Source organism: Mchenga conophoros, linkage group LG19 (genome assembly GCF_057382185.1).
Source record: "Mchenga conophoros isolate Kocher_MC1m ecotype Shallow Benthic linkage group LG19, M_conophoros_male_GT1.1, whole genome shotgun sequence".
Taxonomy (NCBI): Eukaryota; Metazoa; Chordata; class Actinopteri; order Cichliformes; family Cichlidae; genus Mchenga; species Mchenga conophoros.
This window is the reverse complement of record NC_140544.1, coordinates 9,055,799-9,083,512: the sequence shown is the minus strand read 5'-3', so window position 1 is coordinate 9,083,512 and position 27,714 is coordinate 9,055,799. Positions and strand designations below refer to the sequence as shown.

Below are 27,714 nucleotides of genomic sequence, written 5' to 3'. Positions count from 1 at the left end.
CACTCAAAAATCGGCTCAAAATGGGCCAAAAATCACACAGTGTGAGCCCAGCATTAGAGCAGCAATGTTTGTTCCCCTCAGAGAAAGGGAAGAATGGGAAAAGGAAAACACCTGGCTGGAAAACGTTAATATGGGCATGTGCAGTGAATATCAGCGCTATGTGGCCAGAAGTGTGATAATATAATTTATTTTGTGTAATAAACAACTGCAAGAATAGATGATTACAACAAATAGATGACTAATACATAAAAGTAATACATAGGTGAATAATGATGATGAGTTAAGATGCGTAATCATGGGAACAAGCGGGTTTACAAACAGGAGCAGCTGATTAGCTTTAGAAAAGCTGAAATAATACCTCAACTGAAGCCAATTGTACTAAATGCACTAAATGTGCACTGTTACAAGAATGTTTTTCTTTCTATTGTTTTCTATTATTTTAAGTTAAGCAGGACAGAGTTCTTTTAAAGAAAGATTTACTTATATTTTCAAAAGTTAAGCATGACAGGCTTCTGTTTAAGAAAGAGACCTGTTTTACTGTGTTAATGTTGTCATTTTGAGCTAAAAATAAATGGCTAAATGATCATTTGTTTCACATGTGTTCATATCACAAAGAATAGAATATGCATCTACTTAAATCAACTTCAAGTCAAATGGTTAAAAAAATAATTTCACACACAAAAAAAGAGCTAGAAAATTCACCACACTGGGAAGGGTGAAGACAACTGGGTCGCCCGGCCCTGGCCACGAGGTGTCCCTTATTTATTTTTCAGGGAGTTGGCAACCCTAGTCAGAACCCTGAGCTCCATCTCACTCTCTACTGTTGTGACCTTTGACCCTGTACAGTCAGAAACAGGTGGAACCAGTACGGCCGGTTTGTAAAGCACCAGGACAAAGAGCCTCCTGTGCTCTGTCAGACGAGACTGAGGAGCAGATATTCTTCATGCACAGCAGCACGTTTGGAGGAAATGTGCAGTTTCTCCTGTCTGTTGTTTATTCCTGCACACCTGGCACGGAGCACCCATGATTACTTTGTACAATAACAATAAAGGGCTGCTCTATTCTGACCAAACACCTGACAGCAGCTGTGAGCACGGTGGAGGAGGGACGATGAACTCCAAACTGTCCCAGAGTCAGTGTGAGGACGTCTGTCCCACAGATAAAGCTGGGACCAAACTGGGTCATCAGCAGGACAAAGATCCAACAGAACGGCTGAAAAGGGAAAGAACGGAGCTGCTGCAGAGCTCAGAGAGCTGTGCATGAACGAATGCTGCAAACCTCAACGACCAAAGCTCGTCCAGACGCAGACCGATCACTGCTGCTGAGTCACAGAGGGACCAGCTCGTCAAACCGAGTGTTTCTTTCACATGTGAAGCACATCCGTCGTCCTCTGTGGGTCGTACCCTCCACAGCAGGGTCAACACCCGTTTACTTCAATCTCACTTAAACTTAAATCACTAAGTACAACAAAAAAGTAATCTGAGTATTCCAACGGCCCGCTGTAATCAGTATCATGTTCGACTCTCTGGTCCACCAAGTGGAAAAAAACAAACAGCCATGACACGAGGTGGGCGGGAACTTCCAGGAATCAGGGTTGGGAAGCTCACCTGATCCTGGGAAAGAGCGAAGGAATGTTATTACCGCCACATGGAAAGTTTCTGCGTGTGCAGTAACCATGTGACACGCTGCAGTTTCTTCTTATTTGTTTCTGCTTTTATCCTTTTGTAACATCTCTAACGTCCCCTTTGTGCTGCTGTAACAGGTGAATATTGTCCAAAACAATCGTGTTCTGTGTAGTGAGGGTGTGGTCTGATTGGCTCTTCAGGTTTCCTGGTAACATAAAAACAGACCAATCAAACCTGCAAAGAACATCATCAATAACTATGTGCTAAATCCGGCTGTCAGCAAACAACAGCAGGGTTCAAAATAAAAACACACCCAGCTGTGTGTGTGTGTGTGTGTGTGCGTGCGCGCGCGCGGTGTGGGTGTGGGTGTGGTCTGCATACAGGAGCAGGGCGAGGCTCAGGACTTAAAGCGCGTCTCCTGTTTCAGAGTCTGTGTGATCAGCAGCGCTCAGGTGAACTCAGGTAGGTCTCCTTCCCGTCCTCGTGCTCTCTGCCTGCAGGTTGGACTCGGTCCGGCGTCTCTTCCTCTGATGCTTGAATCAAAGCACGCAGACAAACAGGAAGCTGCCGAGACCCCCGATTCGGTTCGTTGTTCAGAAGAAGAGGAAGTTGCTGAACTGTGAGGTTTCGTGTCTGTTACTCAGGGAGCTTTGACTGTGAGTGCTTTCATTCAAACTTTATTTACACCGAGCAGCGCACAGAGGAACAGACGCCTCTTTGACTCGAGCTCAGGAGCAGCAGAGAGGTCTGCTGACAGCCATGTGATCCTGGGCGGCGTCTGCTCCTGCTGCAGGCGCCATGTTTGTTTGTTTAGCATGAGAACGTTGCTCCACCCCCCAGCAGCAGGAAACCACAGGAACATCTGGAAAACATTCAGAGGGCACTTCTGCACAGTCTGATTTTGCGGTTTCACACCTCGCTGACAGAGTCCTGCAGGGATCTGCGTCTCCTGCTGGAATCGAACCAGCAACCTTTTGATACCAAGTGACAGCATAGACTAATACATCGATACCAACACACAGAAAGCATTTAACTTCCAGATGACTTCAGAGAACGTAAACTGGGTGATGTGGTTCTGTTCCCAGTTTGAGACCAGGAGGAGACAAGATCATGTGACATGCTGCTCTGCTAGCTGTGGTGCCCCCTTGTGACTAACGCAGCAGCTGCTTTTCACTGATTTCTGATCATGTTGTATTTCTGCATTCAGAAATTCAGCATTCAGAAGCCACTCTGAGGTCAGCTGGCTATGTTTAAACAAGTTTAAATGTGAAGGTTTGTTAGTTTGTCTGTTTCTGGGATCCATGTAAACGACACGAACACGGTTCAAAGGTCGAGTTCAGGGACTCCAAACGAGCTGCAGCTGAGCCTTAAAGGGCCGAATCCCCAAAAACCAAAACCTGAGTGTAGCGCCTGCTGTGAGCGCGAGCAGAGAGGAGAGGATGGTGATGAGGGCGGCGTTTTTTTGCAGTTTGTGTATCACTTTCAGCTTTTTGTCATGTTGTTTGCGCTCCGTGTCACGACTCGCACCACCACACCCTCAGACCTCATTTTCTTCTTCTTCTGGTTTTAATGCTTCTTCCTGTCTGTGTGTTTCAGGTTGCAGAAGAGCAGAATGGACGTGAGTCACTTTCTTCTCTTTCATCTTCTCTCACAAACTTTCACCTGGATGTTTCCTGATGTGCAGCTTTCAGGTTTTATCGATGCTTCGGTTACATTAGGTGGAACGTGCAGCACGGTCCTGTTAATGTGGTCACGAGGCAGCAGCTGATTATCTAAACGAAAAACTCAAACTTGTGTGTGTGTGTCCGTGCGTGTTCCTGTCTAGCTATCTTTGTGAGGACCGATACATGCATACTACTATACTTGTGAGAACCAACAGGCACTTGTGAAACACACAACCCGGTCCTCACAAGTTTGAAGTGTTTTTGAGGCTCAAAATGTGGTTTTAGTGTCAGGGTTACAATTAGGTTAGGGTACGGGTCAGGGATTCATCTTTAATGGTTAGGGTGGGGGCTCTGGAAAGCATTATGTCAATGAAGGTCCTCACTAAGATAGCTGAATGGGGTTGTGTGTGTGTGTGTGTGTGTGTGTGTGTGTGTGTGTGTGTGTGTGTGCGCGCGCGTGCGTGTGTGTGAGAACAGGGCGTTATTATTCCTTCTTTAGAGCCAGTTCATACAGAACATTCCAGAAGAGTCTGTCACTGAACACACCCTCAGTGTGAACCGTGGTGCGTTCAGTTGCACTCGGTACTTCAGACGGCCACTTCTGGCCTGAAGGTCAGACAGCGTCTCTTAAACGTGTCCCTCTGGCGTTGCGGGCGCTGCTGCGCTGAGGTGAAGCTGGACCACTGACGTGGGGTCGTAGCAAAGCTTTGGCAGCGTCTCAGCTCGTGTTTCAGACACATTGTCTCTGTGGCGGACTGAAGAGTAGTCACTGTTTCATATGTTTTACAAACTTTTATTGTGAAGTGTTGACTCTTCCTGTTCATAACCTCTGCAGCCCTCGGTGGAATTCATCCTCGACTTCTTCTCCCAGTGATCCCAGAGCAGTTTGACAAAGTCCAGCATTTTCCAGCACAGGCTTCTTCCTGTTAAAATGCAGTTCTTCCTTCCCGGTATCACCTAGCACCTGCTCATAGTGTGGTTGTTGAAGTTATTTCCTACTGTTTTCGGGTCTTTACTGTTTAAAGCACTGGGAGGAGACTGTTGGCAGAGACAGACTCCTCAGATCTTAATCCCATCCAGAATCTGTGGTCAGTCGGCTAAGACCTGTGAGGCAGGATTTGGCTCAGAATCTGCAGAAGTGATGAAGAAGAAGGCTGAAGAGTACAAATCCTGACTCTGTGGACATTTAGACTAAAAGTTTTTGAAACTGAAATGATTTCCCTCTCACAGAAACAGGTGAAACAATAACGGCATGAAATGAAAAACACCCCATTAATAACACTTTCGTGACCTCAGTCCTTGTCTGACGGTGCACTGCTATGAATTATGGGATGGAATGACCTCCTTTCCTCTCATAGAGGATGCTCCAATGTCCCCTCTGCTAAAGGAGGCAATGAAGGAAGCACCTTAGCCCTGCGTGTTTCAGGGACTGTGCTCAGTCAGAAACCGTCCCGAGGACAAAACGAGCTCAGGGTTTCTTTGCTTCTGGGTGTCTGCAGCTCTCAGACGCTCTTGATGGTGGCACCACCCAGTCAGCAGCAGGAGGAGGTCTCTGGCCCGGTGGTGGAAACAACCAAGCAGGAGGAGGTCTCTGGCCCGGACAGCCCAATGCACCCGCGTGGCCAGGTAAGAGGTTTGAAAATCTGACGGTGAGTTTCACACCTTTCACTCTGCACATGGTTGAAATGACAATGAAGCCACCTGACTTGACTTGATCAACCCAAGCACAAGCCCAACCCTCCGCTGTAGAGAAATGAGACTTTTACTGACCTCTGACAGTCACGTCTCTGAAGGGACTTCAGTCTTCACGAGGCCTCATTAATAGCAGCCTCTTTACATCCACCAGGTCACCTTCTACCTGTCTAAGGTTAGGGTGGGGTGTCACCTGTCAAACAGTCTCCTACAGTTATTTTGCCATTGCCGTTCGCAGCTTCCATCTGGGGTTATGTGTGGACGTTAGCCTGTGGTGCCCAGGTGGATGTTCGCAGGTTAAATAAACAGGTGAATGTTTGTGGAAATGACTTTTGCCTCCACTGAAACCTCAGGTCAGCCCAACCAGCCCACCTGGCCCGGAGGTTCCACTGCTCCAGCCTGGCCTGGAGGTCAGCCTGCTAACCCTACCTGGCCCCAAGGCCCCAGCCAGCCCAGCGGACCTTGGGGTCCAGGTCCAGGCCCTTCACCCGGACCTGGACCCACTCCTCCTGTTGCACCCCAGCAGAATCTGGTGAGCCAAACAGAGACGGAAACAGAGGACAGGCAGAAGGACAGATGTAGTAAACAGCTGTTTTCTTCTTGACAGACGGTTCCCTTCAATATGCCTCTGCCTCAAGGAGTGTACGACAAGCTGCTGATCACCATCGCTGGAACTATCAAACCCAATGCTGACAAGTCAGTACGAATGCTGTGATGTCACATAGTGACGAGAGAGCAGAGGTCAGACTAACGAAGCGAGCGGGCGGGTGTAGAGCAGAGTAAACAGGAAGCACAGAGCGATAAACTGACAGTGGTTAAATCCAGTCATTACTGAGTAACAGTAATGAAAGCAGGGCAGTAGAAGAAGACAGTGAGCTGTTACCCGTAGTAACGCACTCATGTCACCTCATTGGACAAACTTTAGGTATAATCACACAAAACCTTCATGTTTGCTGTGAACACATGATTAAAAAACAACGAGAGATGTGAGGACAGCTGGTGTCTCGTTCACCTTAACAAGGATGAGCGAGGTCAGGCATCAGCTACACTTTCATTTGTTTGCATTCGTTTGCTTGTTTCAGTGAAGCAAAATCAGACTTGCTTCGCTTAACGCCGCATTAACATTGGCCAAAAAGAGAAACGATTGATCCAGATAATCAGATCCTGATGGAGGAGAAGCTCTAATAGAGTCAGTAATTCACTGAGGTCTCTGTGATTCATCAGGATCACGGTGGACCTGGCCACAGCTCGTGACATCGCCTTCCACTTCAACCCTCGCTTCAACGAGGGCGGCAAGAAGGTGATTATCAGAAACAGCTGCATCGGTGAAAAGTGGGGCAAAGAGGAGAGGGAGCTGCAGCACTTCCCGTTTGTGCCGGGGCAGAATTTTGAGGTCAGACAGCTTAAAAAAAAATCCTCAGTTTGATTTCTGTGAGGCGGAGATGACACCAACAACAGTCTCTCATGTTTCTCTTCCAGATCAAGATCCTGTGCACCAACACGGAGTTAAAGGTAGCTGTCAACAACTCTCACATGCTGGACTTCAAGCATCGTATCACCAACCTGAGAGACATCAAGAGACTCAGCATCTACTACGACCTCACGCTGTCCAGGGTCAACTTGGAGATGTTGCCCTGAGACAGGCTGCTGACCCAGCAGAGATCAGTCAGGAGGAAATTATCAGTGAATGTTTGAAGGTGATCATCAGCAGATGCTTTGATTCTTCCACATGTTTCTGTTCAGGTGTCTAATGAATAAAGACTTCATATTCTGGGTTTTGTGCTTATTTCTGTGTCCTGCCTGGATGCCTGAAAATGATGAGCCTAGTTAAACCACGACAAACTCTTCAAACAGGAGTTTTAAAACAGCTGGGGTCATCTGCAGAGGAGTGAGTGAGCGTTACCAGAGACCGTCTTATGGCCTCTGACAGCAGAGATGTCAGTGCAGCATTTAATGCAGCTTCAAACAGAGACTCCAACACAGCGTTGGTGTTACAGGAAGCACTGGAGTGGCTGAATCTTCCAGTTTATAGGGACGAGGATCAGGGCCACTGGAAAAAAAAAAGTGTGGACGTATTTTTTTCAAAATCAGAATTCTGAGAAAAAAGTCTGACACTTTTTTGTTTCCTCCTCTTGCTTAAGTTTGTTCACGTAAACAAGGAATGTTTTTTTACACATAACAGCTATTCACGAAGCTCCACGGGGTTATGTTCTGGGAACAACACTTTTAGAAAACACTGCATATTTTTCATTGCTGTGCGGATGATACCCAGTTTTATTTATCACCTGACAGAAACGTTCAGCCTGCAGTTCCTCTAATGTCCAGCAGGGGCTCCAGCGGCAGTGTTGGGAAGGTTACTTTTAAAATGTATTCCATTACAAAATACAGAATACATGCCCCAAAATGTATTCTGTAACGTATTCCGTTACGTTACTCAATGACAGTAACGTATTCTGAATACTTTGGATTACTTAATATATTATCATGCTTTTTACAACAACGTGAATGTACTATTGCTGTGTGATTTATTACTATTACTGAAGGTCCGCGACTCCGAACTGTAGTAAAGGGACCTCTGACTAATACGGCGGGGTCCCTGTCGGCTCGTAGCCAAAAAATAGCTCTACTTTGTTGTGTGGGTCAACTTTTCTTGCGAGAGACAGAGAGAGGCGTTGAAAGACTGCTCCAACGGAACTTATTGTTTTCGGAGGAAAACACGAACACGGTGTACAGTCGAGTCTTAATAGCTTACTTACAACTGGGCTCGTCAGGCACTCTTCTTGGCTGCAGTGGTTATTATTATATTTACATGCTTCCAGCTCCCGTTTTTGCTCGATGACAACTCGTACCTTTCCACTCCCCTTTTTCTCCCTCCTCGCGCTCACAGACACATAACGTGTATGGCAGTCCATTCTCCCTGCAGCACGGACTACACTGCCCATGATGCTACATTCTTTAGAGTTATGCTTGTAGCATTCTGCCTGTTAGCTTAGCACAACAACAACGAAAAGGCGCTCTCTCACCCAGGAAACACACAGTCGCAGAGAGAGAGTGAGCGTCGCCCTGTAACCATGGCAACCGTAACGCTGCCGCCTGGAACAACAGCACGTAGCTGTCAAACAAAACCCAAACAGTCCTGACCCGCGACAAAATGAAACAGGAAAGTACCGCAGTGTAATCCATTTATTTCAACAAAGTAACTGTATTCTGAATACCACCTGTTTAAACGGTAACTGTAAGGGAATACAGTTACTCATGTTTTGTATTTTAAATACGTAACGGCGGTACATGTATTCCGTTACTCCCCAACACTGTCCAGCGGTGAGTCGTCCCTTCAGATTCCCATGTTAAAATAAACATGTTTACAGCCTAATGTAAGAAACTGGTCCAGAGACGTTTCCCCTTTATAACAACTACAGAGAGGAAGAATGGCATCGTGGCTTCAGAGCCTGGCAGCTTAGTGACAAGCAAAGGTTTTGGATTCACATTTAAATAAATTCATTTTTCTTCCATCCATTTACTTCAGCTTATCCAATTCAGGGGGCCTGGAGCCCATCCTCGACCCCATAAGGTGAGAAGCGGGGTTCGCCGTGGGTATTCACATTCACACCTACCAGCAGCAGAGATGGGCCGCGTTACTGCAATCTGTAATCTGATTACTTTTTTCAAGTAACGAGTAAAGTAAGGGATTACTATTGCAAAAACGGTAATTAGATTACCGTTACTTTCCCGTAGGAACGCTGCGTTACTGCGTTACTAAAACTGTGATTTTTTTTTGCGAGAATGTCTCATGACAGTGACGTAAGCGAGTGCGCCGTTAGTGACAACAGCTGTGTGCAGATCAACAGTGGATCATATATCGATTGTGGGAGAGAGTATGAGCATGCAGCGTTTAAAGCGTGGAAGTACTGACCTTACTTTGAGTTTGATTCCATAAAAAGTGACAAAAACGTTAGCGTCCATCGTGCGTGGGAAGAAAACTTCTTTTTACAGCGAAAAACCCCCTAAACTTCCGAGCAGGCACCGAGTGCGCTACGACGTAATGGGAAACTCACAGAAAAACTCGCGGATTCTTCACCTGCATCAGGGCAAACCTCCGCCTACAGCAGTCCTGCTTTACAGATGAAAATAGAGCAACAGGACCACTGAGTCTTTGACTTTATTTATGTTCTGCTGTGTTTTACTTGCATCTATTTGAAAGAGTGAGTGTAAACATAAAAAATATTTTATTTTATGTGCTGGAATGTGCAGAAAATAGGTTTAAATGTTAAACTAATTTATTCAACTCAGAGAATGTTGCATATAATTAAATTTTTGCTTGATGCATAAAGTTAAAAGATTAAAACTGATAAAACAAGTTAAAAAAAGAGACTTTTCCATTTGATTACATTTTGTATGATGGATTATGTAGAAAAAGTAGAACTGGGCTGAAAGATCTATCGCTTTATCACCTCTTCAGGTTGTAAATCGTGTTTTTAAAAAGTAACTAAGTAATTAATTACTTTAGAAAATAAGTAATCAGTAAAGTAACTGGATTACTTTTTTGGGGAAGTAATCAGTAATTAGTTACTGATTACTTCTTTCAAGTAACTTGACAAACACTGACCAGCAGTGTGGAACTGACTGTTGGAGGTAGCCGGAGAGAAGCCGTGCAGACACGTGGGAAAACATGCAAACAAAGAAAGAAATCTATGACGGACTGTCAGAGCTACATTCAGGAACAAATGTGTCCCTAGTTCTCCTACATACACTCGAAAAAATATAGAATTACTTTAAAGTTAGCGTGTCAGCACAGCCAGTAACTCTGAGGAAGAGTTTACCTGAGTCATTCACAGAGGTGGCAAAAGTACAGACTCTCTTTACTTCTAATACATAAAGATTTTTTAAAATGTTTTTATGGATGATGCACTGATTGGAAACCGCTTTTAATAATAATAAGGGATTGCATTTATATAGTGCTTTCGGGGCCCTCAAAGCAGGCGGTAGGTGAAGTGTCTTGTCCAAGGACACAACCAGCGAGACTGTCCGAGTCATGGCTCGAACCGGCAACCCGAAGATCAGTGTAATGATTCCGTGTGGGGAAAACAATCAAACTAACGATCATTTCTACTGAGAGCTGCAGAGGATTGTGTTGGTGTGCAGGCTGTGATCAGCTGACCTGCTGTCTCTGTGGATGTACACCTTTAGTCTTTTGGGTTATTTCGGGTGAACTCCGTGGCTTTTCAGTCTCAACACGTAAAGTGTAAAGTCCGTTCTTGTGAGGTGCTTAGCACAGACCTGGAACCCTGCTCGGATTCAAACCCGGGACCTTCTTGCCTTCGTGCCGTTGAGCCATCATCGTCCATACTGATGAAGCGTGTCGGCCCTCTGGGTGTCGCTAAAACCGAACCTACATGTTGTTGATGCTCAGGCTAGGACTGCTACGTCATTACGCACAGCCGCAGGTTGACGTGCGCGTGCTCGATCGGGAGCTTTACTATGTAGTTAGGTGAGGAGCGCGCACCTCCGTGCTGCGTTTAAGCGTTAAACAGTTTAAAAGTGGGTCCACGCACCGGCGAAGCGAAGGCACCGACAGCAGCTGGGCTACGGACAGTCAGGACACCCCGGACCGGAGGACTGCACCGTCTGCGGTCGCTGCCAGCGGAGCTCCCCAGTGGACGGACTCAGCTTCCTCCTTCAGGTCAGTGCGACCCGCGGCCTCTCCTCTCCGAGAGTCCGCGGCTCGGGGCCGCTGCTGGGTGTCGGTGTGGGGGTGGAATCGATCCGATCTCCACCCGCAGCGTCTCCTCAAACTTCCTCCGTGTCCTCTGGAGTATCGACGTGCCGCTCCGTCCTCCTCTGCTCCCCGCTAGTTAGCTGCAGACGCTAGCTAGTTAGCCAGGTGTTTAATGAGAGCGAGCGGCTGCAGCTAGTAGCATGCTAACTAGCGCTGCGGCAGCGAAGTTTGTTTTCGTGTAGCTCGGTTGTTTGTTTGTAAACAGCGCACTTGTGCAGGACACTTTGTTTACCGAGTGTGGCTGCGGGTGTGGCGGAGCTCCAAGCCGCTCCCAGCTGGGTTACCGATTAATGTTCGCCGTTAGCAGGGCGGAGGCCCAGGAGGGTGGGAAGTTTACAGGCTGTTAGCTGCTAGCTGTTAGCCTCGGAGTGCAGACTCAGCAGCTGGCGGTCGGTTTGGCCCGAGTCTGCCCCGGTCTGATCTGAGACTGAGCTCCCACAGGGTCTAATGTCCTCATGATGATTATAAAATCACTTTAGAAACACACATTCCTCTAAACTCTGTCACACCCTGAGATGAGTCAGAGCCCACAAACACTCTGTGTGTGTGTGGACGTTATCAGCTGGTGTCTCTGTCTTCAGCCCGTGGAGATCACAGCATGTGAGTGAACACAGTTTTTGTGATACTCGCTCCTCTTCAGGATCCTCGGGGTCTTCACAGGACTTTGAGCCTCTGCTGGAGAAGCCATCAGGACCTTGTTCCTCAGCAGCTCCCTCCTCTGCTTGTGTTAAACCTGACCACTCATATAACCTGTTAATGTGGTGCTTTCTTGGCTGTAAATGGACTTTAGTCTCAGGGGTTTCCTGGTTAAGTAAATAGAAGAATCAGTGGCCTGAAACACAGACCTCTGTCATTTGTACAGAATGTTTTAGGCTCCTGATCAGTGACTCAGCACTAAAGATGCTAATGATTAATCACTGATCTAAAGAAGCTTTTAATTTGAAGGCTCAGGACACTGCAGAGTTACAGATCTGCAGTGTGACACAATTTATTTGGATTCTAATCAACTTTTTGTGGAGATGTCATACAGATTATTATCATGAATGTTACAAATGTAAATGAGGTCACGTGCTTGAGTGCTCCTGCTCACCCTGAAGGGAACAGGCGTCGGACAGGCTGGGACACAGTTAGAACGCCACTCGGTGGACGGCAGCATGTCTTAGAGATGAAACCATAGGCAGATGTTGGTGTTTGTTTATCTTTACTTTCGCCCGTGTCAGATCAGACCTGACGGCCTCAGGCTGCTGGATCAGTGTTCCATCAGGGGAAGGTGGAATATAAAAACTTCAGTATCATCGTAAAATCCCCAAACAATCAATAATCTCCTGTTAACACAGTAAATAATGAGGCCTGCAGTGCTCCAGCATAAGCTCGCTGTCTGTTCTTTAATCAGAGTCAGCATCTGGCTCATTAGCATTAACAAAGCTTTGAAATGATCCCTGTTTAGACTGACTCGGCTTGTGTATTGATCCTGATCAGGATGTCTCTGACTGGTTCACGTCAAACAAAAGAGAAGGAAGCTGCAGATCCAGCAACAGGAGGTGGTTTCAGGAGAGGGAGGAGGGAAATGCCTCCACTCCATCCCCCGCTCGGGCTCCTCGGTGTGTGTGTGGTTAATCAATCAGCTGATCGGTAATCATTTCTTATCATAATCTTTGACGCTTGAAGGAACAGAGTCAAGAAAGAAAAAGAACAAAGTGTACTTTATTAATCCCCGTGGGGAAATTCCTCTCTGCATTTAGCCCATTCACTCAGTGAAGCAGTGGGCAGCCATTGGGCGCCCAGGGAGCAGTGTGTAGAGATGGTACCTCGCTCAGGGATGCCTCAGGGTAGCTCTTCAGGGGAATCAAACCCCCCACCTTCCGATCATGGGCCCCCCACTCTACCTACTGAGCTATCCCTGCCGTCCTTTTTTTACGTGTTGAGCAGAAAGGGGTGAAAACGTGAGGCTACAGGACACCTGCAGTCCTGTCACACCTGTGCAGGTGAGCAGGTCCATGTCATTCAGGTTTCTCCTGAACTCTTCCTGTTGTGGGAGCAGGAAGCACCTGCAGATCGTCTCAGCTGGGAGACGTAGCGGGAATTAATCAGCTATGAAGCTGTGAGGAGAAACGGCTGGTCACTAAACTGTCAGCTTTTATTTTGAAATATTTACAGTTTCCTGCTTCAACAGCACAAACGCACACCAGTGCGCACTCTTGTGTTTGTGCGCCTGTGTGTGTACTGAACACACTGTGACCGGCTCCTTATATAGACAGAGAGGACAGAGCTGGCAGCTGATTGGCTGTCAGGTATCATGAGCTGGTGTCTCACTATAGACGCAAGCTGCAGGTTTGTCTGATGAACGGTGAGCTTTTCCTGCAGGCTGTGAGCTCGCTGCTGCTCCGCGTGTCGTAAACTGACTTCTGGCCCTGCTGGTTCACTCCCAGTCCTCCCAGTCTGAGTCTGCATGTCTGATCCAGCTGTTGTAGAACATGTTTTCATTTCATTTTGAAGATATTGATGATTATGAAGCCGCTTACGGTGTGAGGATTATACACCTGGGCCGTGACCTCAGGTGTGTGTGTGTGTGTGTGAGTCACTGATGTGTTGGTGTGTGCTTGTTTTTTCCTGCAGGGTGTGTGTGTGTGTGCGGTCACATCCTGACTCCTTTGGAGACCTTGGCGCAGGAGAAACAGCGCCTGGTTTAGCTTCCTGTGTGGGAGGAGTCAAGGCGAACGTCTGAGAAATGTGAAGCTGAAGGATCAGTGGAGCTGTCACTCAAACCAGTACCACGCCCCCCAGCACCACCACCGGCCAATCAGCACACAGAGTGGAGGTAAACACAGTTAGCATTGTGTAAAAGTGACGCAGAGAAACACATGAATACAACTCCCAAGATGCTGTGCGACAGATCAGAGCTCCGGGTTCTGATTCTGGATCAGTTTGTTCACATCACCACCTCGGCAGCCATCTTGAAACACCACTGGGCGGCTGTTTTGAATCTAAAGAGCTGACCAGGACATGAATACCTCAGAAACGCTGCTGATGACACAGCTGTGCCTCATCCCTCGCTGCATGCGTGTGACCTCTGACCTCCGTGTGCTCCCAGTGTGTTTTATACCTGGCTCTGATTGGCCGCCCTGCTGCGGTTTGTGTAATCCTAATTGTTCTCAGGCGCAGTGCCGACGGCCTGGAAACCAAACTCCTCTCGCTCAGAAACCTTAGCTCGTCTCGCTGTGGATCCGCATCTGATTGGATGAGAGCCGACTTCACTGCTACTGTGTTCAAACGGGCTTTTTGTTTCTGAGCACGGTTGTGTAACTGTGATGTGTTCGTACAAACACACCTTTTTCACGGGTTACATCATCACTGAGGTCATCCTGCAAACCCAGAGCTCTGAGTGCGTCCTGCCTCTGTAAGCTTCACAAGGTTGTATAAGCTCTGTGCACGCGGGACACTTCACACGGAGCTGTCTGCACGGCCCGGCTGGTATTTGCAGGGTTTATCCAAGCCAACTTTATTCATAATGGGCTTTAAAACAGCTTTTATCTGCTGGGAAAGCTGTTCTTACGGCGATGCTGCTGCTGCTGCAGTATTAAAATCCTGCTTTAAATTCATGAATGCGGGCGTTGTCTCGTCACCTGTGCGGGTTCAGTTCAGAGATGAGTCCAGCTGAGGGGTTCAGACATGTCCTACTGGGAGGACGCGTTGGACACATAATGTCTCTCAGCTGGCCTGGGAACACCTCGGTGTTCCCTCAGCTGAGCCCGAGGAAGACTATGTTCTCCCAGAAAGAACCTGACACGGCCGTCGGGGAGCAGGAAGGTCCTCCTTCACTCACAGCTGTAAACCTGATGGCGCTCCTTTAATCTGTCTAGTCTCACCAAGGTTATTATCGTTAACGAAAACTAGAAGTGAAAAAACATTTTCGTTAACGGAAATAAAAACAAAAAAAGGAAAACTAACTAAAATGAACTGAATTTATAGCAAAAATGTGTTTAGTTTTCATTGATGTGTGCGTGTCCTACAATAGTCAAGGGAGAAAATGAAGTTTAGTTTCCAGTGTTTCTGTGTTGCTGCTCTGTCCACGTGCAGAATCGTGTCAGGAAAAGTCAGGAGAAAGCGCCAGAGTCCAATTTGGGATTACTTTGAGTATGACTGTGTTTTGGATAAAGCAAGTGTCTTGTAGTGGAAAGAGACAAATTATGAGGGACATTTCTAAAGGGAAAAATCCCACAAACCTTAAAGTGCACTTGAAAAGCTCACACAAGAAGACTAACCTAGCTTACCTTGAGAAGGTAAGGGAGCACACTCAACCCTCATCCCCAGAAAACAGAAGCTAACCCCAGGCAAGGCAGCGTGATGCATCCCGAGACAACAGGACGGGGATATCTACATAACTATGTGAGTCAATTGCCTTCAAAAAGTTTATCAATTCACTTGAACCAAAATTACGAACACGCGGTGGTGCAAGAGTTAATAGTCTCATTGGGGCCAAGATATACATTTTATAGTTGCCTGGTATCAATGGTTGTTCATCTGCCTTTATGTATTTATTTATTTATTTATTTATTTATTTATTTAAAGAACCCATAGGTGGGAATGTGAGTTGTCTGTCTCTGCGTGTTAGCCCTGCGACAGACAGGCGACCTGTGCAGGGTATGGTAGCTGGAATAGCAACATACCCAAGGATAAGCAGAAGAGAATGACTGATATGATGAAACTGGGATTTTGTTACACTTAATTATTGCAAACACAACTAAAACTATAACTGAAACTAATCAAAACTAAACTGAAACTAAGGATTTTCAAAAAATAAAAACTAAACTAAACTAGCAAACAATTGGTAAAAACTAATTAAAACTGATATAAAATTGAAAATCTGAAGTCAAAACTAAATCAAAATAAAAACTAATTAAAATTGCAAAACTATTAAAACCCTGTGTCTCACCCTGAACGGCTGAGACGCAGGCGTGACAGGGAACTCTGCCGGTCATGTGACTGTTGGCCAGGTGACATGGCTTCACTGAAAACAAGTAATGATCAGCGCCGGGTGAGATTGACTTTATTTATCCCGAATGTTCAATAAACACAAAAAATGAAATGAACAGAATAAAATCACTGAAAAAGAAAAAAATCCTCATAAATTAACTTTAAAATTTAATTAATTAATTTTTAATTTCTTTTTGATATTTGGGCTCATTGGGACCCGATAAATGTAAAAACAAAGAATTACACGGTTTGTTTGTTTTTTGTTTTTTTTAACCTGATTTTTGTTTCTAAGAAAAATCAGAGGCACATATGAGGATATTCGTTTAAAATGTTGATAGAACAGTGGCAGTATAATGTCCTTGTAAGTGGATATCAGGCCCTTGTAGAGCAAAATTGAGTATTTTAGTCTAAATAACCCAAAATGTGATGTCCACATATGTGGACGCAGGTCCTAGGAGGTTAAAAAAAAAAAGTCCCTGTGAAGTAAAATGACTCATTAAACACATTCAGACAAAATTAGAGTCAAAGTTTCTCACTCTGTCTGTGTCTGAGCGCACAGATCGTTTTGTCCTCTCCAATCAATAACCGATCATTAACATAATCAGTGTCCTGAACACGTCACACACATGCGAGTCCATGCGACTGATAGCCGAGAGCATGAAGCTGTCGTGGTTTCCTCCACATCTGTGCGGGCGTGTCTGCGGGCTCGGGCCCAGCCGAGCGCTGAGGTAATGCTGCTTCACCGAGCCTTCGTCATGATGGCATCCACCACCCAAAACGTTAAAAACATGCGTTTCTGCACATGCTCGGTACATGTGGTCAAGAAACATGAGGAGGGCAAGTGAAGAACGCAGAACAAACAAATCCAAATTATCCGGTTTAAACCTGCAGTTCCTGTGACGCCCACAGTGAGGCAGTGTGCACATCAAAGGGAGCTGAACATGTGTGTTTTTGGTCTCTGCAACTGACTCCCCCCCCCCCCCCCTTCATATCAGCTGTCCCCCACCACCAAACATAAGCAACAAGCTTTTCTTATTCGCTTGAAGGAGGAGAGTTACAGCAGCCCCCGGTGGACGCGAGAGGAGCTGCAGTCTGTCAGGGCGCTGACCATAAACACACATGAGTTTGTTCATTACTGAGGCAAAAAGGTGCCGCCTTCACCTGAGTAACAGGAAGTCCATGGGCCTCCTCCACATCCCAGTTTTACGAGCAGAGGTAAAGTGTTCCAGTAAAACCAGTGTGGCCCTCCCTCGGACTAATAAGGCGTTCTTCATGAGGAGGAGAGGAAGCCTGACCTCAGATCAGCTCTGACGTGATCTCGTGTTGAAATGTTTACACCACGATCGGGTGATGAAATATCTCAGAATCACCTCGGAGAGAGTCTGACCTGCTCTGATCTGAGACGCACCCACAGGAAACACCTCTATCTGACTTTTATTTTGAAAATCTGAATGCCAAACATGTCGATAATTTCCTGGGGTCTTTTATTTTGATAAGTCAATATCTCGGTTGGGTTTTAATCATGTGACCTCTCTGTCTCCCCACAGGACCTTCATGCACCTGAAGTCTTACCCGAAGCTCGTGCGTTCAGAGCTGCGTCTCGATGCGTCCGGCGTTCAGACGGGGACGCAGCGGAGCAGTCTGTTTGTGAGCCAGCAGGGGGGGCTGCTCAGGACGTACACTGGTAACCATGGCAGCAGCAGCCGCTTCCCATTCAGTGTAATCTCCGCCAACACGCTGCGATGCCCAGCAAACGCCATCACAAGCAGCATGACGTCGCTCTGCCTCAAGACGCAGTCCGGCACCACCCTGCAGCACTTCCCACTGCTGCCGCCAGGCTGCGAGAACAACACGCCCAAACTGTTCCAGACTGCCGCTGAGGATGCCGACACGCCGCTGGATGTCTGGACCGTCATCAAACCCGGACACGTCCGCGAGAAGATCGCCATCTTTGTTTCAGAGAGGGGACGAGAAGATAGTGCCGGAGGTGGCGAGTGTGCTGCGAACAGCAGGGACAGGGCGCCGGCACCATGCACCAACTACAGCGTTGGGACGGGGCTGTCACGAGCCGTGAAGGCAAAGGGCAGCTGGGATGAAAACTGTACCGCCAAACGGCGCCGCCGGTCCGGAAACACCCAAAACCTTCAGCAAGACCAGAGTGCTTGTGACCTCAGACCTGCTCCGCAGCGCCCGAACTCCGGTCAGCAGTGTGGTGGCGAACTGGGGACAGCAGAGGAGGCGGACCTGAAAGTGTCAGTGGTGGACATGGTGGCGTTTCTGGAGCAGAGAGTAAGTGAGCAGCAGCTGGACTCCAAACCTGTGCTCGCTCTCCAGAGGAGCTGCACCACTATCATGCTCTCCAGAGCCCCGCCCACCAAGCTCAGGGACGGCTCGGAGCACAGGGGGGAGGAGCCAGAAAGCATCAGAGTGTCAGATATGGTGGCGAGACTAGAGTCTAAATGTCTTAGGCGGCGGGCAGAGGGCAACCTGTCACGTAGCAACAGCCTGCGGAGGACAGCGGGGCGTGTGCTGCTCGCCGCTGCCACAGGTCACAGCTCCACCCCCAGCCAGCCTGCGTCACCATCATCACCTGCAGCTCAGTGTCTGAGCAGGGAACCAGTCGGCTGTCTTCCGGCCTCAGCTTTGACCACGCCCCTTTCAGGTGAGCTGGTCAAGTCGGAGGAGGCTGCAGGTGTGGAGAGGGAGCGCACTGTAACAGAGACTCACCTTAAGGCCCCGCCCTCTGAGGAGGAGGAGCCTGTGCCTGGCTTATTGTTTTTGTCTCCAACACCTGAGAAATGCGAAGACTCCACCCCCTCCCCCACACACTCGGCACACCACCCCCCATGCCACAGAGCCACCTATGTGCTTCAACCTTTTAAGCCCTCCCCCTGCAGTACTGACAGCCAATCAGAGAAGACTAGGAGGAGAGGAACTGAGGATGCTGGCGTAGTTAGCAACCCTGCCTCGGCGCCTCTGGTGTGGCGTGCGTCGGCGTCGCAGGACTTCCTTGAGAAGCGTCAGCGGCTGCAGCAGCTGCTGGAGCCGCAGCCGTACCTGACAGCGCTGCCGCACCACCTGCTCGTCAAGATCTTCCTACTGCTGCCGACGCAGAGCCTTGCCGCGCTCAAGTGCGCCTGCAGTTACTTCAAGTTCATCATCGAGAACTACGGCGTGCGGCCCGCTGACTCGCTGTGGGTGTCAGACCCCCGTTACCGTGACGATACCTGCAAGCAGTGCAAGAAGCGTTACGGGCGCGGCGATGTGTCGCTGTGCCGCTGGCACCACAAGCCGTACTGCCAGGCGTTGCCGTATGGCCCAGGGTACTGGATGTGCTGCCATGGCGCCCGCAGGGACACGCCTGGCTGCAATGTGGGTCTCCATGACAACCGCTGGGTCCCGGCGTTCCACAGCATTAATGTGCCCATCTACCGCAGGAGTAACCATGACGACTGATTGTGAGTGTGTGCCGGGCAGAGGCTGTTTGTGCTCTTTGTGTGTGATGTCAGCAGCGTCCAATCAGAACGCTTTCACGCAGGATACCACGCCCACAAATCAAAAAGCCATGGAACTTTAAGCTGGATGATGTTTAGGTTAAAGATCGGTGCTCCGGCAGACGTAGTGACTGATTCTGATTATTGATTGCTGATCGATTAGATGTTTGAGCATCTCCCTGCGTCTGACGGAGCGCTGGCCTTGCGGCGCCGCCTGCTGCTCACCCCTCCCCCCCACAGCCTGATCTGCAGATCGATATCACTCACTGATCAGTGATCAGGTTTGGAGGAGGAGTCTCAGCCAGGACTCTTCCTCACTGGCTGGTTCCTGATCATCGTATTGATGAGGCTGTGTTATCGATAATATTTATTCAAATTCAGCCTTTATTCATTTATTTTTACAAACAGGAGCCGTACCTCCAAAATAATGCAAAATAATAACAAAAACAATTTGCATCTCAGAGGGATTGATTGGTCAAAAGGCCTGAAATCCTGAACTTTATTGATCACGATCACCAACAGAAAAAAAACGTCCTAACCGTGGGTTTCCTTCAACTTTTAATTTGAAAACAGAAGCTAAGTAGACTGCTTCATGTTTTTGCAGAGATGTATGACCCGATAATTAGATTTTTTTTTTTTTTTTTTTTTTTTTTTTTACACAGGAAGGGGTGGGTCTAACTGGTTAGCAACAGCTGAACTTTCAAAATAAGGGCACACAGAGTTATCTGATAGCAGCATCAAAGTGATGAAAAGTAAAAATATGACTCAGCAGCTGTCCGTCTGAGCAGCGTCTGGTGGGAGCAGAGCAGGTGGTCATCACGCGTCTCGCCCCCTTGTCCCGTTTCCTGTTGTCAGAAACTTATAAATATATATTTCTTAAAACAGATGAAACTTTATTAGTCGGACGTCTGTAACCATGACGGAAATCCACCCGACACCTCCACGTCTGCACCAATCAGGATGGCTAAACTTTTCTTCCACCTCCCTCCCTCAGGGGCGGAGCCTAAAACAGCTGCATGGTCAATGTTCCCTCTGAGGTCATGCGCCAGTTTTTAAAGAAACTTTGTTTTATCACAGTAGAAGAAGTTTATTGATCATCATTATGTCTGATTGATTGGCCCAGCTGATCAGGAATAATTGTGGGCGGGTCCTTGTTTTGACTTGTTTAAAATAAAATTTGGCTTCCTGAACTTTCTGCAGGTTTATCTGACCCTCTTACTGATCGATCAGCTGATTGGCTTATTGATTAAGCTTCATCTTTTTGATTCTGAGATGCAGAGGTTCCTGATGATCACCTGACTGATGGAGGCTGAGAGATGGGTGAGTGGGTGGAGCTTCAGGGGTCGACGACCTCTCTGTGCACCTTGTTTGTTTACATTTGAGTGTTTGTTTCCTGTGCGATCAGCTGATTGATAATCATTGATGAATCGAGGCCTTGAGCGTGGAGTCGGTGATTGAGAGTTTTAGAGTGTGTCGTTTGTCTGCTCCATTTTTCTGTGCTTTAATAAAGAGCTTTTTTCATTGTTTCCTGTCTGTGTCGGTCCTTCCTTCGTTAACTTCTCGACCTCCGCAGGCAGCGGCCGTTCAGGGAAAGAAACTGTCCGTAATTCAAATGTTAAATTCACAAAGAGAAAGTTTGACTTTTATTTTTATTGATCCGCAGCTCGTTCAAAGGCACTAACAGGAAGTGGAATCAATCCACGCCAGGTGAACGTTATTGATGAAGTTTTCAGTGACAGAACAATAAATTTTATTCTCAAAGTGAATAAAGAATCGTGGGAAACCATGGCTGGGCTGCTGATGACGACTCCAACGATGAAGGAGAGGAGCTTTAGTCAAATGTATTTTCTGACCAACTTTGACCTGCAAACACCACAGAAACAAAACTTCATTGGCCATGTGGCACTGTCGCTGTGATGTCACGTGGACCTTGTGACCTCACACAGAGCCTCCAGCAGTTGAAAGTAGTTGTACTTGATGTCGTAGTCCATGTCGTACCAGAAGTTCACTGCAGACAAAATGGGAGCGGATGTGTTTAGTGTGAAGGCCTCACTGAGATTATCTGATCGATTATCTGCTCGTGTCTGTCCATTATTGATCAAAGTAAAGTTAAACACAGCGTGGTACGTTCAGGTACCTGCGATGCAGCCGTGTGACTGCTGTACGTGGTGGAACCACAGCGACGGCAAGTACAGCATCTCTCCGGCCTTCACGCTGCAGTGGAGCGGCCGTGCCCGGCGGTACTGCGGGAACCGCTCCAGGTCCGGGTTCAGTGGGTCCAGAGGGATCCATGGGACCTGGGAGGGGGAGTCATGGAGGTGTGTGGTTTGAAATGAGGTGCTGAGACTTAGGCTGCGTCCACACTAGCCCGGATAGATTTGAAAACGTGATTTTCGTCTGAAAACGTTCCGCGCCCACACTTTCAGTTGTTTTCACAGGGTTGTGAAAACACTTACGTTCCAGTCCTGCACAAAACTGAGTGAGAATTAAAGGAACTGAAGAAAAGCTATGCAGCATGTACAAAGTGATTTTAGAAAGTCTGCGTTGTCCAACTACAACGGGACAGCTCTGTCGTGTTTTCAAAATGCTGCGTCTCAGTGAGGCCAAGACTGAGAGAAAACGTTCGTTTTCAAACGAAGACGCATTAGTGTGGACGTAGCCTTACAAGAAAACCTGAACGCACCATCTCTGAGTCGCTCTGATCGATGACCTCGAACTCGCCGTCATCTCTCTGATGGTAAACGGCTGGTTGGAACAAACCTGCGGAGATAGTTACCATGGTTACCACAGGTGGATGGTTATTGCTGTAGAGAAGACTTGGTGGTTGCCATGGTTACCATAGGGGATGAAAGGGCGGTCTGTGGGCGGCATCAAAACAAAGTGTTTCTCTCCAGAGACGACGCAGTAAAGATTCTCGTAGTGATCTTTGTGCACTGAAACACAGAAACACGCATCAGCATCACCACGCCGCAACTCGCGTGTGAGTGAGAGAGTGAGAGTGAGGCGTGGGTCTCACTGGAGGTGATGGCGTTCGCCTCTCCGAGCCAAAAGTTCACAGCGTCCGGCAGCTTTCCTGAAAGGAGAAAACAGTAGGATAACAGTCAGATCAGCTGGTGGTCAAACTGGGGTGGGTCCCCCTCTGGGTCACACAGTTACTGCGGCAGGGACGACAGGAGGAGAAACATGGAGGGCAGTGTGTTATTCAAAAGCGGGGAGGGGGGTCCTTCCCTACCATGATGATTTATTTTCCTCTTTAATCAAAACAGAAGCTGCTGGATCTGCTCCGCTGAGCTTTTTGATTTAATAATTGATTTTAATTTCATTCAATAATTATTGTTATATCATAATAATTCAATTTCTTAGTGAAGGTTACAAATGATCGTCTTATGGCCTCTGACAGTGGACTCATCTCTGTGCTTGTCCTGCTAGACCTCAGTGCAGCGTTCGATACTGTCGACCATAATATCCCATTAGAGCGATTAGAACATGCTGTAGGTATTACAGGTACTGTGCTGCAGTGGTTTGTATCATATCTATCTAATAGACTCCAGTTTGTGCATGTAAATGGAGAGTCCTCTTCACACACTGAGGTTAATTATGGAGTTCGGCTGGACCTGTTTTCTCCGCAAAGGTGGAGATGGAGAGACCAGTTGACAGGAAACGCACTGAAACTGCTTCCTGTGAAGATCACCGTCATCACGCACACATCATTTTCACAGACTGGATTGTGATGCTCTCGACTTCCTGCGATGTTTGTGGATTCTGCAAATCTGTGAGAGACACTCTGATTGGTCAACATCGCAGACAGACTAACAGCTCACCAAGTGCCGTGCTCATCCAGGCAATGTGCGGCTGTACGTCAGCAGTGAGCTCGGGCAGCTCCTGCAGCAGGTTGGAGCACTGCTTCTGGACATAGAAGACTCCGCCCCCTTTGTCCACCTGCACATTCAATCAAGACAACTTTATTAGTAAGGTGGCATTCATGCAGGGCCATTCGGACAGCAGCGTGCAGTCTCACCTTCCCCTCGATGATGTCAAGAACAGAGGAGAAGCTCATCTGTCTCTCTTCAGGCATCACAAATCGATCTCCATTTACCGCGTCGGCGTAGCCATTTGGAGTCACTGCCACGCTTATGACCTTTGACCCCACCTTCTCCCTGCAGAGAAAAAAAACAATCATGTGACATCTACACCTGACGAGGACAGCTGAGCGCCTTCGAGCCTGAAAATGATGATGCACGAGCTCCACAGAATATCTCTCTCTTATCTGGATGAACTAATCCTGACTTCATTTATTAGGAGCTGACCTGTTACCATAGTGACAAGGGTGGGTGGGGCTTGCTTACCTCAGATAGTCAGGGCTCCACTTGGCCAGGGCTGGCCAGTGGCTGAAGGCGTTGCGGATGATGCAGGGCTTGTTTGGAGCGATCCAGTCACGGTGGAACTGCAGCGGCTCAGGTGGCCCGTCCAGGTAGGGCACCGATTGGTTCAGGTACAGATCTGAAAAGTAATCAGTGATCAGCAATGCTGATTGATAAGCAAACACCTGAGATACATGGGTGGGTTGGGCACTGATGTCAGCATTGGTCATTGATATTATAATCACGTGAGCTTATTTCCTGTTTGCTCGGTAAAACTACATGATCACACCTCTAATGACAGTCTGGAGAACTCTAAAGCCCCGCCCACACTCGCGTGGTTGGTCATGATATTCCAGGTTCACAAGCTGACACAGACCAGTAAGGACAGCAAGGGTCACCACAGCGACATTTAAGCTGAAACCATGGAAACGAATGAAAAACACATCTTACCCACTCACTCAGCAAAGTCTGCCCTGCAAAAGGAGGCCCCACCTCAGCCCCTGCCCTCCATTTTTAATCATCCAGACTTCTTTCGCTGACCTCTGCACAGCCTCTCAGCAGTGGAAGGATCTGCATGTTGTCAGGTGTGTTTAAGAGACCAACGGCATCACGTGACAGGAAGCAGACGGCCAGGTTAGTTATTAATCTGCTGATGGGTGGGTCTGGATATACAGTCTGTAGATTTATGACCCCTCCCCTCACAGCAGGGCAGGTGTGTCACATGTGTAATTCAACCAAACAGGTAAACATCAAACATTCAGCCCGATAACGAGCATGCGCTGTGAGCCGCTCTGAGTCGGATCTACTTTCTGTGGCAAAAGAAATAGTCCCAGAGCCGAAGCTGTCACCTATCTGTGATCAATGCTCGGATCGGTGCTGTGAGCCTCACCGTGAGCCTCCTGTGAACACTCGGCCAGTCGATTCCTCACTGCTTCCATCCTGCAGCTGACTGATTAAACCATCAGTTGATCGATGATCAACTCCTCCCCTCAGCAGCGACAATAACTGTATCGATACGTTTATCATCAATACTGCCGATCGCTTCTTTCCAAGCAGCGTGCTGCCATGCTGATTTGTGAGCATGCGCAGAGATTGAGGGTTCCTGCGCTGTTTGATGTGAGAGCAGGATTCCCCCTGCTGGCGGGAGGAGGGACTGCAGCAGCACATAAGCCGTTATTGATCCAGAGCGCCGATAAATCCGCTGATCATGATCCAGATAATAATCAGGCATAAAATATTCAGTCCCAGCTGCTGCTCCGTGGCTCAGGCTGAGGCTCGCTGCCTGAGACACTTTATTGTCAGGTGGGAGCAGTAGCGGTTTCTCTTATGGGCCACATGGGCATTTGCCCAGGGCGGCATCACGGGCATCGGCCAAAAAAAGTTGCTCGTACTGATGCTGCCCCGACGTCATGCCAGCGAATTTTGGGAATGGCACCCATCGGTGTTCTTACGGCCTTTTGCTGGGAGTAAGGGCGCCCTCCGGTTGCGAGGAGCGCCCGCTGCAGGGAGGAGAGGGCGAGGCGGCGGGGGGTTCTCTGGGTGGCTGGAGCAGCGCCTAATAACCAACTCGCAAAATAAGTATGTACAATTTTATTTATATAGCACCTTTCAAGATAAAAATCACAAAGTGCTTCACAGAAGCTAAAACATAAAAATCAACCAAAAGCAAGTTTAAAAAGATGAGTTTTTAGCTGTTTTTTAAAAGCGACCACTGAGTCCACAGATCTCAGGCTCAAAGGGAGACAGTTCCACAGTCTGGGGGCCACAGTCACAAAAGTCGCCTTTTGTTTTCAGCCTTGTGTGTTTTCAGCCAGCAAGCCCTAGTCACATGACCTCAGGGACCTGCTGGGAATGTATGGATGTAAAAGTTCACTTATATATGTTGGTGCTTGTCCATGCAGAGCCCTGAAAGTCAAGGTCAAAACCTTAAAGTGGATTCTGAATTTAACGGGGAGCCAGTGCAGCTGGATCAGCAGGGGTGTGACATGGGAGGACTTGGAGGACTTGGTCAGAAGCTTTGCAGCAGCGTTCTGAACGACTTGCAGACGCTCCAAAGAGGCTTTACATAAACAAGTAAACAAAGAATTAGAATAATCCGGACGAGATGAAACAAATGCATGAATGACAACTTCCAATTCGGAGCACGATACAATATGACTCAGCTTAGCAATGTTTCTCAAGTGATAAATACAGGAGCGAACCAGAGATTTTACATGAGCGTCCAAAGTCAGAGCTGAGTCAATGGTAACACCAAGGCTCCTGATAGAAGGTTTAGCAACCAACACCATCATTAAGTTTGCAGATGACACCACGGTGATTGGCCTCATCAGTGACAACGATGAGGCCGCCTACAGGGAGGAGGTGGATCGTCTGGCTGAGTGGTGCGACACAAACAACCTGCTGCTTAACACCGAGAAGACCAAGGAGCTCATCGTGGACTACAGGAGGAATGCTGACCCACATCCACCCATCCACATTAAGGGGACCGCTGTGGAGCGTGTGAGCAGCTTCAAGTTCCTGGGAGTCCACATCTCCGAGGATCTCATCTGGACGACCAACTGCTCCAAGCTGGTCAAGAAGGCTCACCAGCGCCTCTTCTTCTTGAGGACTTTGAGGAAGAACCACCTGTCCTCAGACATCCTGGTGAACTTCTATCGCTGCACCATCGAGAGCATCCTGACCAACTGTATAACAGTCTGGTACGGGAACTGCTCTGCCTCGGACCGGAAGGCGTTGCAGAGGGTCGTGAAAACTGCCCAGCGCATCGCCGGAGCACCACTTCCTGCCATAAAAGACATCTACAGGAAGCGGTGTCTGAAAAGGGCTGGGAAAATCATCAAAGACCCCAGTCACCCATCACATGGACTCTTCACCCTCCTGCCCTCTGGGAGGCGCTACAGGAGCCTCCGGACTAAGACCACCAGGTACCGGAACAGCTTCTTCCCCACAGCTGTCAGACTCCTGAACTCTGCCTCCTGACATCTGACCCACGTTAACACATGGACTGAACATACACACCCCCACAATGGACAACTGTACCCTCAAACACACAATAATAACATGGACTGAACCACCACTCACAACCACTAGCACTTTATATAGCCTCTGTAGAAATTATCCACACCCTCACTTATCTTAACTGCACTACTGTATAGCTCTGTGTAAATAATCTTTCTGTACATACGATAATTTTTAACCCTACAACTGTTTACAACTTGCATAGTTCCCATTTCTGTATAACTGTATATCTCAGATTTCTGCAAAGTTATTTATTTCATATTCTGTATAGTTTTTCATATTTATATCCTGTTCATATCCTGTACATAGCTTGTACTCACTACAGCCTGTACATACTTATAGTTATAGAATATTCACAACATACTTCAAACCGTGTACATTATAACATACCATAATAGACCCATTTCTGTAATATACTTACATATCTATATTGTTGCTAATATATATTGTAATATATCTATATCACTAAAGCACTTCTGGATGGATGCAAACTGCATTTCGTTGCCCTGTACCCGTGCATGTGCAATGACAATAAAGTTGAATTCTATTCTATTCAAATGTAGCAAGTGGACCCAAGTTTTCCATAACTCTAGGTACAAATTTTTAGAAGCACAAACAAGGACTTCAGTCTTCTCCTCATTTAGTTGAAGAAAGTTTCCAGCCATCCAACATCTAATGGAGTCTATGCACTTATGCAAAATCTGTAGCTTGGAAGCATCTTGGGGCTTAAAGGAGATATATAACCAGTGTTGGGTAAGTTACTTTAAATTAGTAACTTAGTTACATTACTAGTTACTTCTATCAAAAGTAACTCTGTTACTTTAAGTTACTTGTTACTTTCAGAGTAACTAGTTACTAGGGAAAGTAACTTTGGTTTTACTCAGAATTCTCTTGTTAATGTGTTGCCTCCGTAACTGGATACCCAGCCAGACTGCCAGTCTTGTAGCTTACATGTTAGCACTATCCTGCCACAGTGCACTGTACCACCTACCAACAGAAAGGAAAAGATAATGTTCATATTTCCACGAGAGAAATCCCACGCCTGGACCGTCGTTGACCGCCGCCATGATTCTAGCCTACGTCACAGCGTCATGTGCGCTTTTTACATCC

At 47.5% G+C, this 27,714-nt stretch overlaps 3 protein-coding genes across 4 annotated transcripts; 2 read left to right on the top strand and 1 right to left on the bottom strand.

Moving 5' to 3' along the window:
• Positions 1 to 1,981: 1,981 nt before the first annotated feature.
• On the top strand, positions 1,982 to 6,754 carry lgals3b (lectin, galactoside binding soluble 3b). The gene is made up of 7 exons (XM_085257400.1): positions 1,982 to 2,087; positions 3,222 to 3,243; positions 4,789 to 4,915; positions 5,335 to 5,513; positions 5,589 to 5,677; positions 6,206 to 6,374; positions 6,461 to 6,754. Exons 2-7 carry the CDS (start codon positions 3,238 to 3,240, stop codon positions 6,617 to 6,619), a joined length of 729 nt encoding a protein of 242 aa, XP_085113526.1. The 5' UTR covers positions 1,982 to 2,087; positions 3,222 to 3,237; the 3' UTR covers positions 6,620 to 6,754.
• A 3,665-nt stretch (positions 6,755 to 10,419) lies between these two features.
• fbxo34 (F-box protein 34) lies at positions 10,420 to 20,751 on the top strand. Of its 2 annotated transcripts, XM_085257068.1 has the most exons (3): positions 10,420 to 10,661; positions 13,374 to 13,575; positions 17,279 to 20,751. In XM_085257068.1, exon 3 carries the CDS (start codon positions 17,286 to 17,288, stop codon positions 19,185 to 19,187), a length of 1,902 nt encoding a protein of 633 aa, XP_085113194.1. In that variant the 5' UTR covers positions 10,420 to 10,661; positions 13,374 to 13,575; positions 17,279 to 17,285; the 3' UTR covers positions 19,188 to 20,751. The 2 variants fall into 2 exon arrangements, with proteins under 2 accessions (XP_085113194.1, XP_085113195.1); XM_085257069.1 differs by lacking the exon at positions 13,374 to 13,575.
• On the bottom strand, positions 19,592 to 24,661 carry jmjd7 (jumonji domain containing 7). Its single transcript, XM_085257070.1, has 9 exons — positions 24,476 to 24,661; positions 23,572 to 23,725; positions 23,244 to 23,382; positions 23,047 to 23,164; positions 22,242 to 22,298; positions 22,063 to 22,158; positions 21,909 to 21,985; positions 21,363 to 21,522; positions 19,592 to 21,233 (listed from the first exon to the last, which is right to left on the bottom strand). The coding sequence occupies exons 1-9, from the start codon at positions 24,522 to 24,524 to the stop codon at positions 21,145 to 21,147; spliced, it is 939 nt and encodes a 312-aa protein (XP_085113196.1). The 5' UTR covers positions 24,525 to 24,661; the 3' UTR covers positions 19,592 to 21,144.
• Between the last annotated feature and the right edge of the window lie 3,053 nt (positions 24,662 to 27,714).

Excerpts from the sequence above, each read along its gene's own strand:
- lgals3b (XM_085257400.1), top strand. Across the intron at positions 4,916-5,334 it reads CAATGCACCCGCGTGGCCAG|GTCAGCCCAACCAGCCCACC; the intron begins GTAAGAGGTTTG and ends CTGAAACCTCAG. Across the intron at positions 6,375-6,460 it reads TGCCGGGGCAGAATTTTGAG|ATCAAGATCCTGTGCACCAA; the intron begins GTCAGACAGCTT and ends TTTCTCTTCCAG.
- fbxo34 (XM_085257069.1), top strand. The coding sequence starts at position 17,286 with ATGCACCTGAAGTCTTACCCGAAGCTCGTGCGTTCAGAGCTGCGTCTC.
- jmjd7 (XM_085257070.1), bottom strand. The coding sequence starts at position 24,524 with ATGGAAGCAGTGAGGAATCGACTGGCCGAGTGTTCACAGGAGGCTCAC. Across the intron at positions 22,159-22,241 it reads GGCGAACGCCATCACCTCCA|TGCACAAAGATCACTACGAG; the intron begins GTGAGACCCACG and ends TCTGTGTTTCAG. Across the intron at positions 21,986-22,062 it reads CCGCCCTTTCATCCCCTATG|GTTTGTTCCAACCAGCCGTT; the intron begins GTAACCATGGCA and ends CTATCTCCGCAG.